At 44.0% G+C, this 13,759-nt stretch overlaps 1 protein-coding gene across 1 annotated transcript in view; it reads left to right on the top strand.

Annotated features, from left to right (window-relative positions):
• The window catches only part of TFB1M (transcription factor B1, mitochondrial), a 500,646-nt gene that overhangs the window by 132,417 nt on the left and 354,470 nt on the right, over positions 1-13,759 (top strand). Inside the window, exons 5-6 of the mRNA XM_086927399.1 lie at positions 5,291-5,399; positions 9,124-9,275. Of these exons, the coding sequence (XP_086783525.1) occupies positions 5,291-5,399; positions 9,124-9,275 (261 nt within the window). The remainder of the gene's footprint in view (positions 1-5,290; positions 5,400-9,123; positions 9,276-13,759) is intronic.

The following is a 13,759-nucleotide window of genomic DNA, read 5'->3' as shown; positions in this document are numbered from 1 at the left end:
TAGGGCAAGTGTGTGTGTGTGGAGTATCAAATGTCAGCATTATGGGGTTATGGTCAGATGTTATTCGGGGGCATACCTCCATTATGCTGGTGTTAAGAAGGTTAGGATTAGCTAGAGCCATGTCTAACCGGGAGCAGAGTTTGTGAGGTGCTGAGTAAAATGTGTAGCCAGGAGAATTTGAGTGTAGATATCTCCACGCGCCTTTGATGTTATGAGTGCGGCATAAATCTAAAATTGAGGCTCTGGTTTTACGCATCCGTTGAAAGCTCCCGGGCCTAGTGGTATCTAATTGATAATCCATGATGCAGTTAAAGTCCCCCATTATAATAAGCTCCCCATCCCAATCTAAAAGTTTTATGTTCAAATCGTCAAAGACCTTGTTCGTCTTGGTTTGAGCCGTACACCACACAGACAACATATTTGTGATTTTCAATACTCATTTGAGCTATAGCTCATCTACCGTCTTTATCATGAGTAGTTTGCTAAATTTCTACTTTGAATCATTTATCTTTAAGGATTGCTACATCTCTAATTGAAGTCCCATAAGTAGAACAGCTGACAATATCATAGCCTAGTTGACAAAGTAGTTTTTTATCCTTGCCGGCTATGTGCGTTTCGGAAAGCAGCATAAGATGGGGATTGTATAATCTCAGCTCTTCTGACACAAGGCGTCACTTATTTTTACTATTTAGCCCTGCAACGTTCCAAGCAAGGCACTTTATTTTATGCATTTAAAAACAAAACAACCAACATAATAGTAAACCAAGTGGAAATTTTTTGTTCTTAAACCACACAGAAATGAATATTTACTTATATTTTTATCTTTTGTAGCGTGTCTTCCCCTCAGGTTGTAAACACATTTTTCCGATTTTTAACCCCCCCCACCCTGCGGAGAGCCGAAGGCTCCCACCCTCCACCCCCCTGTCACCCACCCACAACGGGAAGGGACCACCCTTCAACTTCTGCTGCCGTTGAAAAGGCAGCTTCTGCATCAAACTACCTGGAGAACCCCACCGCCATCCCCTCCGATAAACATTAAATCTCCTGAGACTTAGTTTCCGTAACCTTAACTATTGTATCAACATAGTCGAAATAATCATAATTCTAGCGAAATATTTAAATATCTGAAGTCTAACTTTTGCTTAATCCGGATAAATATTGTTCGGCTTCTCTGGGATCGTTGAAGAAATGTGTGTGCCCGTCTTTGATGATTTTTAGACGTGCTGGCTCTTGAAGAAAAACTTGCCCCCCCACAGATTTAATTGGATCAATTAATTTACGCAGTTCCCAACGTCTGTCCATAGTGGCTTTGCTGAGATCAGACCGAACAAACAGTGATAAATTCCCTATAGTTATAGGTGTGTTAGGCCGAGCTTTCTGCCATACGGCAAATTGCCAAAAAAAATGAGAAAAGGACGTGGGAATTTGCTCTCCTTGTTCTTTTGAATTAGAGGTAAACGGTGTGCCCGTTGGATTTGTGAATCCCAGTCCCACTCTGCTAAGTTCGGAAAAGCTCTTTGTAGTAAGCCAACAAGGAACACCCTCGGGTCTGAACCTTCTGATCCTTCCGGCACCCCAAAAAGTCTCAGGTTTGATCTTCTCTGCCGGTTTTCCAAATCCTCAACTTTTAGTGGAAGCGTCATTATCTGAGTGTCATGTTCATTTACTACTACATGTGTCCGTGACGCTACTTCTTCTACGCCAGCAACTCGATGCTGCAACTCTTCAATATCTTGTGAGACCCGCTGAAGTTGGAGGTCAGTTCTGATAAAGAGGTCTGGAGTTTATTGTTATCCTCACGCAGTTGTAGATAATGTTCTTGTGCTTCTGTGCGTTGGTTAGTTAAAATTCGGAGTATAGTATCCAGTTGGGAGGGATTAGGTTCTTGTTTGTCTTCCTCTTCAAGATCTTGAGGTGAAATATTATTATCAATCGTGGAGAGGACTATGGTTGCCGAGGTTGAAGCAGTAGGCGAGGCTAGAGTATTATTATTGGCAAACATATAGTTAGTACTATCTCCCCTTCTCCGTCTGTAGCTATCCGCATTGTATCAGTGGATACTGGTGAGCCACTAGCTGCTATAGTTGCTGTATTAGGTTGTGGCAGGGGTAGAGACGTCGTATCTTGTTCAGATATTACATTCGTTAGTGCATTAAGTGGTTAGTTTAAGACGTTGTTCTCTGGGGAGGTAAGGCAGCCTGGAAGACCCGAAATGGGGTCAGGATCCGTAGGGCTTGTCCCCGATAGCCTCAATGTCATACTCTTTACCAACCCCTTCGCCTCTATCCATTTTCTAAGAGGACTTTTATCAATGAGGATTTTCTTAGTAGTCGAGATGTTATTAGTAATCAGTCGGTTTAGGGTAGTATTAGCTTTCCCCCCTCTTTTGATCTTAGTTTTAGTTTTGGGTTTCCGTCTTCTGGTCGCCAGAGATTTCGTTGTGTTTTCAGATGGGTCAACTATCTCTTCTTCCGTCTCCATTTCGTATTCATCATGAGACCCCAGGTCTCCGATATCCTCATCCGCCACCACTGAAGCATTGGTAGTCTCTTTATTTAAAAGTCCTGTGCTATTGGTGGCTACATCTACTACATCAGCAACAACGGGAGCTAGTCCGGGGTCGCAAATGGATGGTGGTGATTGTATAGGTTTTATAGAGCGAGGGCTAGAGTCAGGCGTCTTGCCCTCATTAAAAACCGTGGTGTTTGTTGTTGCGTTTATTACTTCGTTTGAAGATTTTTTTTTATTTCTCTGAGTCGCTGACCATTACTGGATCGTTTGGGTCCCCATTGGCGTCTGTACCTTCAATTGTGCTTGCTACGGACACAGCGATTGAACTAGCTGGGATAATTGCACAATCAGTTTCGTCAGTTTCGGCACCCTCACCACCTATCAGACATCCCGCTGGAGCCCCCGTCTTAGCTTTTTGCTTGACAGTATTTTTTTTTTTTTTTTTTTTTTTGATTTAAAGATTTTTATTGAAAAATAAAGTGTAGCAGTTTTTTTAAGTGAGGAATTGGTAACAGTCATCGTTGGGGGACGTATTAACGGCTTACCGGGAGCTGCTCTTTCTGTGCCTTTGTCCGTGCTCTTGTCAGCCGGCACCGCCGCGGCAGCAGATGGATTTTCTTTGGTGCCGCCCAGCACTGTCTCATTCCCCGAAGCCACAGAAGCCGAGAGGGTCGAAATGACCGAAGGCATAACTTCTAGTTCCGTAGCTCCTGTTGTGGAAGGGAGGGGAGGAGGTGCCACAGCTGCCCCGGTTACTGCAGTTGCTGTAGTTGCCGTACCCGTAGAAGGAAGGGAGGGTGCGGTAAAAGTAGTCTTGGTGTTTCGGGTGGTGCGGGTGGATTCTTCGGAGACATTGTGAGTAGCCGCCAAGCACGAGCTGCAGGTGCAAGGCCTGTCCAGCCGACCTCAGAGCTAGAGAGCAGGCTGCGGATCGTGTGCCTGATCGAATGCCTGACAGTCCATGAGAGATTCAGAAGCCAGAACATCGGTGAGCCCTGAAAGAATTCAGTTTATAAATTCCTTATTCATGTGTTTTTGAAAGTTTTGTTCAAGTGCCGCCACAGTTTCGGTCTCAGTTCGTTCTTTCTGGTTTCTCTTCGGAGGGGGTGAGGAGCTCCAGGGTTAGCTGCTGCTAGTCCGCGTCCTCACTCCGCCATCTTGGACCACAACAAATATTTCCAGTTATATATTCCATCATAAATGCCCACTTCCTGTTACTCCAGAAAAGCTTGGTGTAAGTATGCATTTGATATTCAATGTGGCCCCAAAAAACACACAAATTGTGTAGGTGGTAATTTCTACACATGCAAAAATATTTTCTATGTGAAGAAAAGAAAGTGAATAATCCTTTCTGCTGAGTTAAAGGAAATGGGTGTTTACATTCACCAAATATCCTTCCAAGCTGCCTCAGCTCATGAAAACAATGTACCTCATGCACTGGAATGAAAATATTCCCTAGGAGGCCGAAAAATACACCCAATAGCATGCCAATGAGAGAGGATTCCTCCGCTGAAGCCCTTTAATTGATTTTTTATAAAAGCACGAGAAATGTTACTGACTAATAAAACCACAGAACTTCACAGTAAATGGGCTGGAACGGCAAACTGCCTTTCATGTATCACTTCATGCACTCCACATTTAGCATTCTGCCTATGCCAATGATGTGTTTTTGTATTGCACTGTATTAGTCATTGCAGAATTAAAGCTGCCCCCTCACAAGTGAAGTAAACCCTGTTGTCTTCTACCAAATTGAGCCAATGTAACTAACATTGCAAGAGAGGTAACCGGGTTTGAGTTTATCCGAACCGGACATCAGCAGTGATCTACAGGTCGAATTTCAAAACTGCCACGGCAGACTCAGCCTTCTATCATTCTGATCTTAGTAAATTCAGTATCATTAAGTTGAAAAACATTATGTTATAGAACAATACTCGTGTGTGGTAAACCTCAGGGTTTATTGCATCAGGTAGCAAGTAAGTACATAGATGTAAATGAAGCAGCCAGAGAGAAACTTGCATCCAAGTGTGTCACCCAGGGACCCTGCACATTCACAGCATCACCATCCATACCTGTCTTCAACATGCCCCACTGTTCCACGCACGTCCACCAGGAGGCTCCACCCCTACTGTCATTCATTAGGTCACATACTGCAACCATCATCTGTTCTTTACATTCTTTGAAGCTGCGTTGTGAATCGTTGTATAAAAAAATAAGCAAAGGGTTTTCTTTATTTGAACAGTAAACAAATACAAAGTAAACAGCCCTAAGGGCGTTCCTATAATCTGTATGCTATTTCCTTTGTGCACCTTTGAGGCAAAAGAATACTCTTAAAAGTCCCTAGCACAGGTTGTAACATTGAATAGTGCTGCGTTTCTAGATTCAAGAGTGAGTATATTTGAATAGGATTAACAGTCCGATGTGTTTTCAATTTTTTTTTTATTTTAAGCTCGGTTTTATTGGTGTTGTTTATTGGGATATGGGATGCATTTATTGGTGTGAAGATATTGATTTTTTAAATTTTAATTCCGAAATAAATCATATGAACTGAACTAGACACTTTTCTTACGACGAGGAAACTACTACATGAATGAAGCCTGAACATGTCAAGTCTGCAGTTCTGCCTTTTGAGTCACACTTTTCTTTCGGATATATTAATTTATAAAAATTGAAACGCCTTTGATAGCATTACCACTCGCATGAGTATGAATGTTCAGACGAAAAAAGGGGAGCTGTCCCCAAGGCAAACAGCTGTCACAAATGTTTTTTTTCCTCTTTTTAGATGCTGAGTGAGGCAGCTCCAGGGAAAATGCGAATTGTTCACGGGGATATTCTTACCTATAAGATGGAAAGAGCGTTTCCAAGTCATCTTCGAAAGGCGTGGGAGGATGGTTAGTATCCGAGTGTGTGTTGTTGGTCGCCGTCACTTTTACTGTTGAAGACCTTTAAGGCAAATGATAGGGAAAGTGTGATGTGCTTCCCTTCTGTGGAAGGTAACAATAAGATGCGGAAATCCCAATTACCCAAAGAACCAGGGCCACATCAGTGTAGCAAAGGAAGCAATTAACTCAGTTGGGGGGGGGGGGGGGGTCAGTCAAAAGAAGCAACCTGAAGAGACAAAAATGGAGTCTTAGTCCCCCAAACTGTAAAGAAAATAGCTGTATAGATAGAGTGGGGAATGAACAAAGGGTGGGCTTATGGAGTGGCAGTCAACAGGGACACGGCAGCGGCAACTGGAGTCCAAAGCGAATGGCGCTTGGGAAACCTATCGAGGATAGTGAAAGGGAAAGATTAGAAGGCGTGCCTGTGTGGGACAAAATTGAGACCAACCATGAAATGAAACAGCAAAAAATAAGAGCATACCTGGTATGGTTTGTGAGCAAAATCCATTCTGAAGATCAGCCAGGAAAAGGGGGTCAGTCATTCAAGGAGAAAGGCGACACTGGGAGAAGGTAAGCACCAAGGATAGCTGGTGTCAGGAGTGGGTGGGGGATAAATACCACTAAAGTTGATTAAAATACCTGTCTTTCGGAGGACCGGGTGGACAATCATCCAAAAGGCCAAGATGAGATGCCGGTAAAAGACTGGTACTGGAATGCTCCATGCCATGAGGAGAAGCTGCTGTCCTGGGGCGTAGAAACTGGCAGAGCCAGGCATGAGAAACAGGACGTTTAGGTTGGGGTCGGGTAGTAACCTCCCTAATGATAAAGCCGTAAGGCAGTGTGGTGCAGGAAGATGGCAAGAAAAAGAATAAATTAATTAAACAGTACACAAGGGCGAATGAATTCACATTGCGCCTGGGGTCTGAACTGCCTGACAGAGAATAGGGTCCACAATAAAGAGGCACCAATTGCTTGTCGACAGCAGCACCAGGAAGTTCCATATGGACAGAAAAAGAGGATCTCTCTCTGTCCACCCTATATGTGATGGGTGATGTAATGACCTTCCTCCAATGCCCCCTACTCCCTCATGAAATCAGAGGACGTTTTCCAGGGAGCAAAGTATGGCTCTACTGACAGAAAGCTGAAGGTCCTCCAGACCCTAAATAGGGAGTGATGGCAGTCTGTCAGTTTGGTTAACAGGAGACTCCATCATGTTTGTGAGGGAGTACCCTCGCCACCAAACGCTAAATTCACCCCTAAGTGCTCAATAGATGTTAAGATACTGCTGCCTTCAGAGAAAAAAGGAATCGGTTTGCACACTGTATTACAGAATCTACAAATTTATGCCAAGGAAAGGAGAAGGACTTTGCTGTGTACTGTGTTCCCCTGCTTGAAAGAGATTTCCAAGAGCCTGTGTGTTCTGGCCTCCTGTTCTGAAGTCTCAGGGACACAAAGACTTCACCTGACCCCCAGCTCCCCTGAACTCTGCTGCTGTGAGTTCTGACCTGCCAGGAGGTCCCTGTGCCAGTATTGGACCCTATGGAGATTGATGCTGCTGCTTGGGAGCTGGAAGAGAGGAGGAACTTGAAGAACTACAAAAACAACGCATCGCTCTTCTTGCGTCTGTTTTCCCGACGCATCGCCAGGGCTTGAGAAGAATTTGCATGCATCGCCGTGCCACTACAAAAACCGACGCATCGATTGTTGCCGCTGCAAGAATCGATGCATCGAGGGATCGCGGCTGAAGAACACCGTTATCGCCGCATCAATTACCGATGCATCCCAGATTTCTATGCATCTCACCTGTGTGACAAGTTTTCTCGATGCATCACTCGCAGAATGAAACTATCATGAAGAATCGATTCATCACTTCCCCCTACAGACCGGATTCGATGCATCACTTCTCCTGAGTGCAGCAGAACTGTTGAAACGACTCCCCAATGTCTTAGGAACTGACGCATCTCTTTTTTTTTGGCGCTTCTTCACTCTGCAGCTGTTTAGCCTTGTGAATTTTGATGCAACTACAGGTACTTTGTGTAAGTGTCACGCATCCATAGTTTTCTATGTTACAAGTTCTTTAAACCTTTTGAATGTCATATTTTTAACCGTGTATGTTGGAATATTGTCATTTTGGTCTTGTTAAGTTTAGATAATGATATTTTATTTTTCTAAACTGGTCTGGTGTCCATTTGTGGTGTTTTCACTGTGTTACTGTGAGTGTTGGTACAAATACTTTACACATTGCTTTTGGGATAAGCCTGTCTGCTCATGCCGAGCCACCAAGGGGATGAGAAGGGGTTATCTAAAGTGTGTATCCCCCTTAGCCTGACTAGAAGCAAGGTTCCCTATTTGGACTAAGTTACCTACCTCTGCCAACTAGAGACCCTCATTTCTCACACTGGCGTATGCATTAGATAATAATTTTCGTCTTTTGATGATTACACCTCGGCTTCAGACAGTGACCGTGTAAAAGACAGCCTGCATATAAATGATATAACAAAGGTATGTACAATAGACCTACTTAAATTTACTCTTCCATGCTGGATGTGACCTGTCTACAAACATGGGCGTGTGCCAGCAACTATACGCCAAGACATAACCGAGATAAGGACCCTTTACACCTTTGCCCGGGCACAGCCCAGTATAGCCTCCTCACTCTTCTGGCATTACCAGTACAAGATGCACCAATCATTTTGGGGAGACTACTGTGAGAGCAAGACGTGGCCTCCGAGTGTCCCCTGAGAAATAATCAGACATTGCATACAGTGGCGTAGGAAGGGGGGTGCGATTGGTGCGGGCCGCCCCGGGTGTCATCACTGGGGGGTGGGGTGACAAAATTGTAAAAATATGTGTTTTAAACACATATTTTTGCCATTTTGTCTAGCCGGGGGTGTCAAGTGTCATCACAGAGGGGGGTGACAAAATAGCAAAAATATGTTTTAAACACATATTTTTGCCTTTTTTTCAAGCCGGGCGTGACAAAACATTTTCCGCACCAGGTACCACCTTCCCTTGCTACGCCACTGATAGCATACCCATATTCAGCAGTCATTCCCAATTACTCTGGTATGTCACCCAAACAATTTGCTGGGTTTCAGCATCCAAAGTGTCCAGGTCAATCACGTTTGATGGGTCAGTTAACCCAGATGGGGATGGTAACTCCGATTACTGACTATCAAGATTACCAAGCCACTCCACTCTTAACGAGGGTCTGAGCATTTAATATAAAATAAATAAATAAACAAATAAATATGTTCTGCCAAGAGACCAGGTCCTATTAAACCTGCAGTCTGTACTGGACCAATTAATGATTTGCCTTTTAAAATAATTAAGAGGGTTTGTGAGTAGAAGTAGTTGCTATACCAATTTACTTACATTTGACATGCAGAGGGTTCTCATTTGCATATGTTTGAATAATGTTATGGACCTGCAGGAAGCAGTTCAACGCTATAAAAGGGTTACTATGTTTTTAGGAGGGTATTAAAATAGTGTTAGATTTGTGTTTTTATCCCTAACTGATGGTGAATCTTTGTGTTAGAGAGAGCTGCATGGTGTCACAACGTCTAGTGTAACAATTGGAATAAATATTGTGGCAGTGCCTTCTCTGCAGGACCACGCATGCCATTACGAGAGGAAGAGCTGTCCAAACATTTAAGCCATGCCACTTGTATTGACTTATTTGGAGTTTAAAACTTTGATGGCTAAACTTCTGAAATATTTTTTTTTCATACAGATCCACCTAATGTGCATATTATTGGAAATTTGCCTTTTAGCGTTTCCACGCCCCTTATTATAAAGTGGCTTGAAAATATTGCCAACCGAGATGGGCCTTTCACCTATGGCAGAACACAGATGACTCTGACTTTCCAGAAGGAGGTGGCAGAGGTATGCTTCCTAAACTTTTTCTCAACTAACTTGCATCAGTTCTCACATTACATTTTTACATATGTTTTGATGTTAGCCTTCTTTCTACTTTGATGTTTTTTTCTCTCTGAGAACTTTGCTATGGGTTCGCCTTTGTTATGTCAAATATCCCAAAAGTGATTAATCAAGAAACGCCTTTCTGAGATCTGGTTGGAGCAACTTTCCGAGATCTATTTGATCATCTTTCAACAGAGGTTAGCGCTGGTGAATGAGTGAATGGGCACGTTCTAACCGTGGAGCAGATGGAAGCGGCTGGCATAAATCAGCCTGGTGTGCCCACAGCCATTTAAATATCTGAGCTTCTGATCCAGAGGAACCTCGGAACCACAGACAACCGCAGGCACAGGAACCAACAGGAGAGATGGGCTAGACAGTTATCTTCACCACATCCACCTAATGTGCATATTATTGGAAATTTGCCTTTTAGCGTTTCCACGCCCCTTATTATAAAGTGGCTTGAAAATATTGCCAACCGAGATGGGCCTTTCACCTATGGCAGAACACAGATGACTCTGACTTTCCAGAAGGAGGTGGCAGAGGTATGCTTCCTAAACTTTTTCTCAACTAACTTGCATCAGTTCTCACATTACATTTTTACATATGTTTTGATGTTAGCCTTCTTTCTACTTTGATGTTTTTTTCTCTCTGAGAACTTTGCTATGGGTTCGCCTTTGTTATGTCAAATATCCCAAAAGTGATTAATCAAGAAACGCCTTTCTGAGATCTGGTTGGAGCAACTTTCCGAGATCTATTTGATCATCTTTCAACAGAGGTTAGCGCTGGTGAATGAGTGAATGGGCACGTTCTAACCGTGGAGCAGATGGAAGCGGCTGGCATAAATCAGCCTGGTGTGCCCACAGCCATTTAAATATCTGAGCTTCTGATCCAGAGGAACCTCGGAACCACAGACAACCGCAGGCACAGGAACCAACAGGAGAGATGGGCTAGACAGTTATCTTCACCACATACACTTCCTAGTTCCAAAATTGCATGAATTTCAACATTTTTGATAATTATTCCAATTATTCCTTCCTACCAATTACTCGTATTAATTTGTTCTCCAACGAAGCTATGCACGTGTTCTTACACCAAGCAAAATCTATACCTTCTTGCTGCTGGCTTTGATTTGTATCCCTACCATCATAATGGTCAAAGGAAATTAAAAAAAAACGTTTTCAAAACCTCCTTCTACTACTAGGATGGGCACCTTGAGCCTAGGGACTGCAGACCTCTGCATCGTGTATTACTGATGTTATTACTTGCTCAAATATCACACTCCAGATGTTCTAGCCAGGAAGCTGGTTCCCTGGCCTTTCTGGCGAAGATCATACTGGGCATACCCTGAATGTGCCACCTAGGACATACCTGAGCTCATCTCAGAGACCTGTGGCTCTGACACTGACTGAATGCAACTGCAGCAGCCCTGCCATGTTCCATGCCTTGTGGGTTAGTAGCACACATTTTACTGCTCTTGTTCGCATCACTGCCCTAAAATTCTATGTCACACATAATGGCTATCTCCTGATGTGAGTGATGACTCACAAGGCACTGCGGCTCAGAGTGGTGATTCATTTAGCATTCTACGTGCGTTTGTTGTACTGACCCAGGAAGAAGTGCTAAGCTGTGCCAAGCCCGTTGTTCAAGAATATTTACATTCTGTGCTTTCAACTCTGCTTCTGGCACCTTCTACCACAGAGAGCCAATTAGAAGGGAGCTTACAGCCATTAGGAGGTATGGCCCGCCCCTGCTTGTCCCGGATATCTGGATTTGTTGTAACCTCACTAAAGCCTCTCTCTTGCGCTACTTTGTTTGGGGGGTCTCGTATAGGACTATATCACACGTCTACTTCGTAGCTGCCCATGGGGTCGGGTCAAAATGCTGAACTCGACCTACTAGACAGGCTTGGCACTGTGTCCGGATACCTCATTCAAGAGGCTGGGAGCTGCTGGCAGCTTTGGAGTCTAGTCTGAGTGGGCAGTGTTGTGTTAGCTGCAGGGTTCGATATGGTTTTATATGGGTGAAGACCCATTAGCAACCTAGACATGAATTTGGTTCCTGTTAGGCCAACATTGAGTGTAGAGTGCCCGCTCTACCTTTAAATAGCTGAGATTGTGTTCGCATCTGTTCATTGCAATGGAGATGTCCTCTTGTCCCATCCATTGTGGCTGGGAAGGTCTCTACCTGTCAGAGTTGTGCTCCACTGTGTCAGAGAGCTCAAAGGGGATGAATGCAATTTGAACCTATTTTGACACTGGTACAAGGTTTTGGAAGTTCACAGCACTTCAGTGAGCATCTGTAAATATGTCTTGAAACCTGCATCAAGGGCCGAACCATGCTTCATCCCGCCATTTTAGTAAATCTAAAGCCGGCCCATCCTTTAAAGGTCTGGTAGCTCTGAGCGATGCCAACAATGTTTGTGCAGGGGTCACATTTATTCCTGACTAACCAATTTAATCTTTGTGGGCCACCTGTGCAAGCGGTGTGGTTCCGCAAGTAAAGTTTGTTTCTGTGATGTTTATTAGATGAAGTGTTTTACATGAATAACAGCACTTAGGTATCAAACCTTGCGCCTTTTACGGAGATATCAAAATTGATGTTACCCCTGAATTGCAATAACTGTTCCCATGGACTCAAACCCTCTTAGTCTGTTGGCGTCTGCTATCTCTTTACCAAGACCGCAGCCCACAGGCTACAATTTAGATGTGGTGGGTCTGCGATCTCCAAATATAGTGCAGGGACAACCAACACATTTGGAGGTCTCGTAAAATTAAAAACTCATCTGTGCTCACATTAAAACATTCATTGAGGGGTGCAATGGCATCAGATTCTATTTTTAAGGAGTCTTTGATAGGGAAGCCCAACAATTTTTTAAAAAATCTCTGCATCACCGGTCTCGTACTGAGGTACGAGGCCATGGCATGCCTAGCAATAAGTACACAACTTTGTTTATAATCTGAAACACTGTAGCAGAGTCCGTAGACTTTTTGAAATTTTACTGAATATTCTGAGCTTCTCACTGACTAGAAGTTTAGGTAACCTTCCCCCACATTTAAAAGTATTTTCATTTTCAATAGGAGGCACAGCCACCATTTTGTGAATGGTGAACAGGTGTAACTGTTATTCAGTCGTACTTTTCATAAGCTGCAATATCAGACAAACTTAAATTACATCCGGCCGCCATAGAAGCTGGATTGAGGCTCCCCGTGGAGTCAGTGGTCCCACCCACCATATTTTGATCAGACCGCCGTGTAGGCGGTAGGAAACTACCCTTTTCTACTGCGGCTTGTAGAGCGGTCCGGAAAAGAGCCGCAGGACAAGCCGCAGTAGAAAAAGGTATTTTTCAAACATCCATGCATGCGTTGTGTGCCAAGCACCATGTGGTGCTTGATACATGGTTCTTAGGGAGCACCTTGTGTGCCCCCCTGGCCACTTAGCAGTGGTGCTTGGGGACTCCAGACTCCCCTTTTAGCTTCCTTTCCATGGCGGTGTGACTGCCATGAACAGGCAGTCAGAATGGGACATCATTATCCTGACGGCAGTGCCTGAGCAGGTACCGCCTAAATTCAGGGTCACAAGTGCAGTCGCCACCCCGCCAGGATCAGTAGATTCTGTCAGAGGCAGCGGTCCGTCCCCTGATAGTCAAGGGTCTGACCGCCCGCCCGCATCGTAATGTGGCGATCTGCTCGAAGGGCTGCCCTGTCGGTGGGGATGCCTCCGACAGCTTGTCAGTGGCGGCCCCACCCTAAGTGTGCAAGTTATGGTGTACATGGCTTTTGTGTGAGTAATGAATTGCGGAGCTGTCTTTCATGGATTGAGAGGCGTGATATATATGGTAAAAAAGATGGTATAGATCTGTACAGATGTACAGCTGGGAAATTAGCTCCCTGAATTCTCTTAATAAAGTTGGAATTTGCCATGAGCAGGCTAAACAAAAATAGTCCCTGCAGTGGATCCATAGTTCAACTTCCCTCTATTGCTGAGCCGGAAACTGCAATGTACAGGGTACACACATGGATCTGAAGTTAACTCACCGAGAACCCTAGTTAGCTCTAATTAGCATTGCAACTAGTGAACTACATGTGATGTAGACAACTCTCTGTCTCAAAGACTCTTTCCCTTGAGCCGTCTAATTGGGGTTGGAAACTGTAACTTGCCCGTTATGCAGTTCTCAGCATGTGTTCATCTGACTCCGAAATTATCTGCTTATTTAAAACCCTTGTTTTGCGACATGCAGACTATGAATCATGTTGGTAGGTTTAAAGGCTTTTTTCTAGCACATTCTAAACAGTGGTTTAGGTGCCAGGGTTGCAGGTGAATTACATTTTGTATAGAATATTGTACATATATCACCCCTGGCAGTTGGCATTAGGTATAGAGGTGCTTTGTAAGAGCTATTGGTGTCTCAGTATTTGGAGCAGAGTGCATGATAAAAATTAAGGATAAGT

This window comes from Lissotriton vulgaris, chromosome 6 (genome assembly GCF_964263255.1).
Source record: "Lissotriton vulgaris chromosome 6, aLisVul1.2, whole genome shotgun sequence".
Classification (NCBI taxonomy): domain Eukaryota; kingdom Metazoa; phylum Chordata; class Amphibia; order Caudata; family Salamandridae; genus Lissotriton; species Lissotriton vulgaris.
Note: the sequence above shows the minus strand (reverse complement) of the source record. Positions and strands in the feature narration are given on the sequence as shown.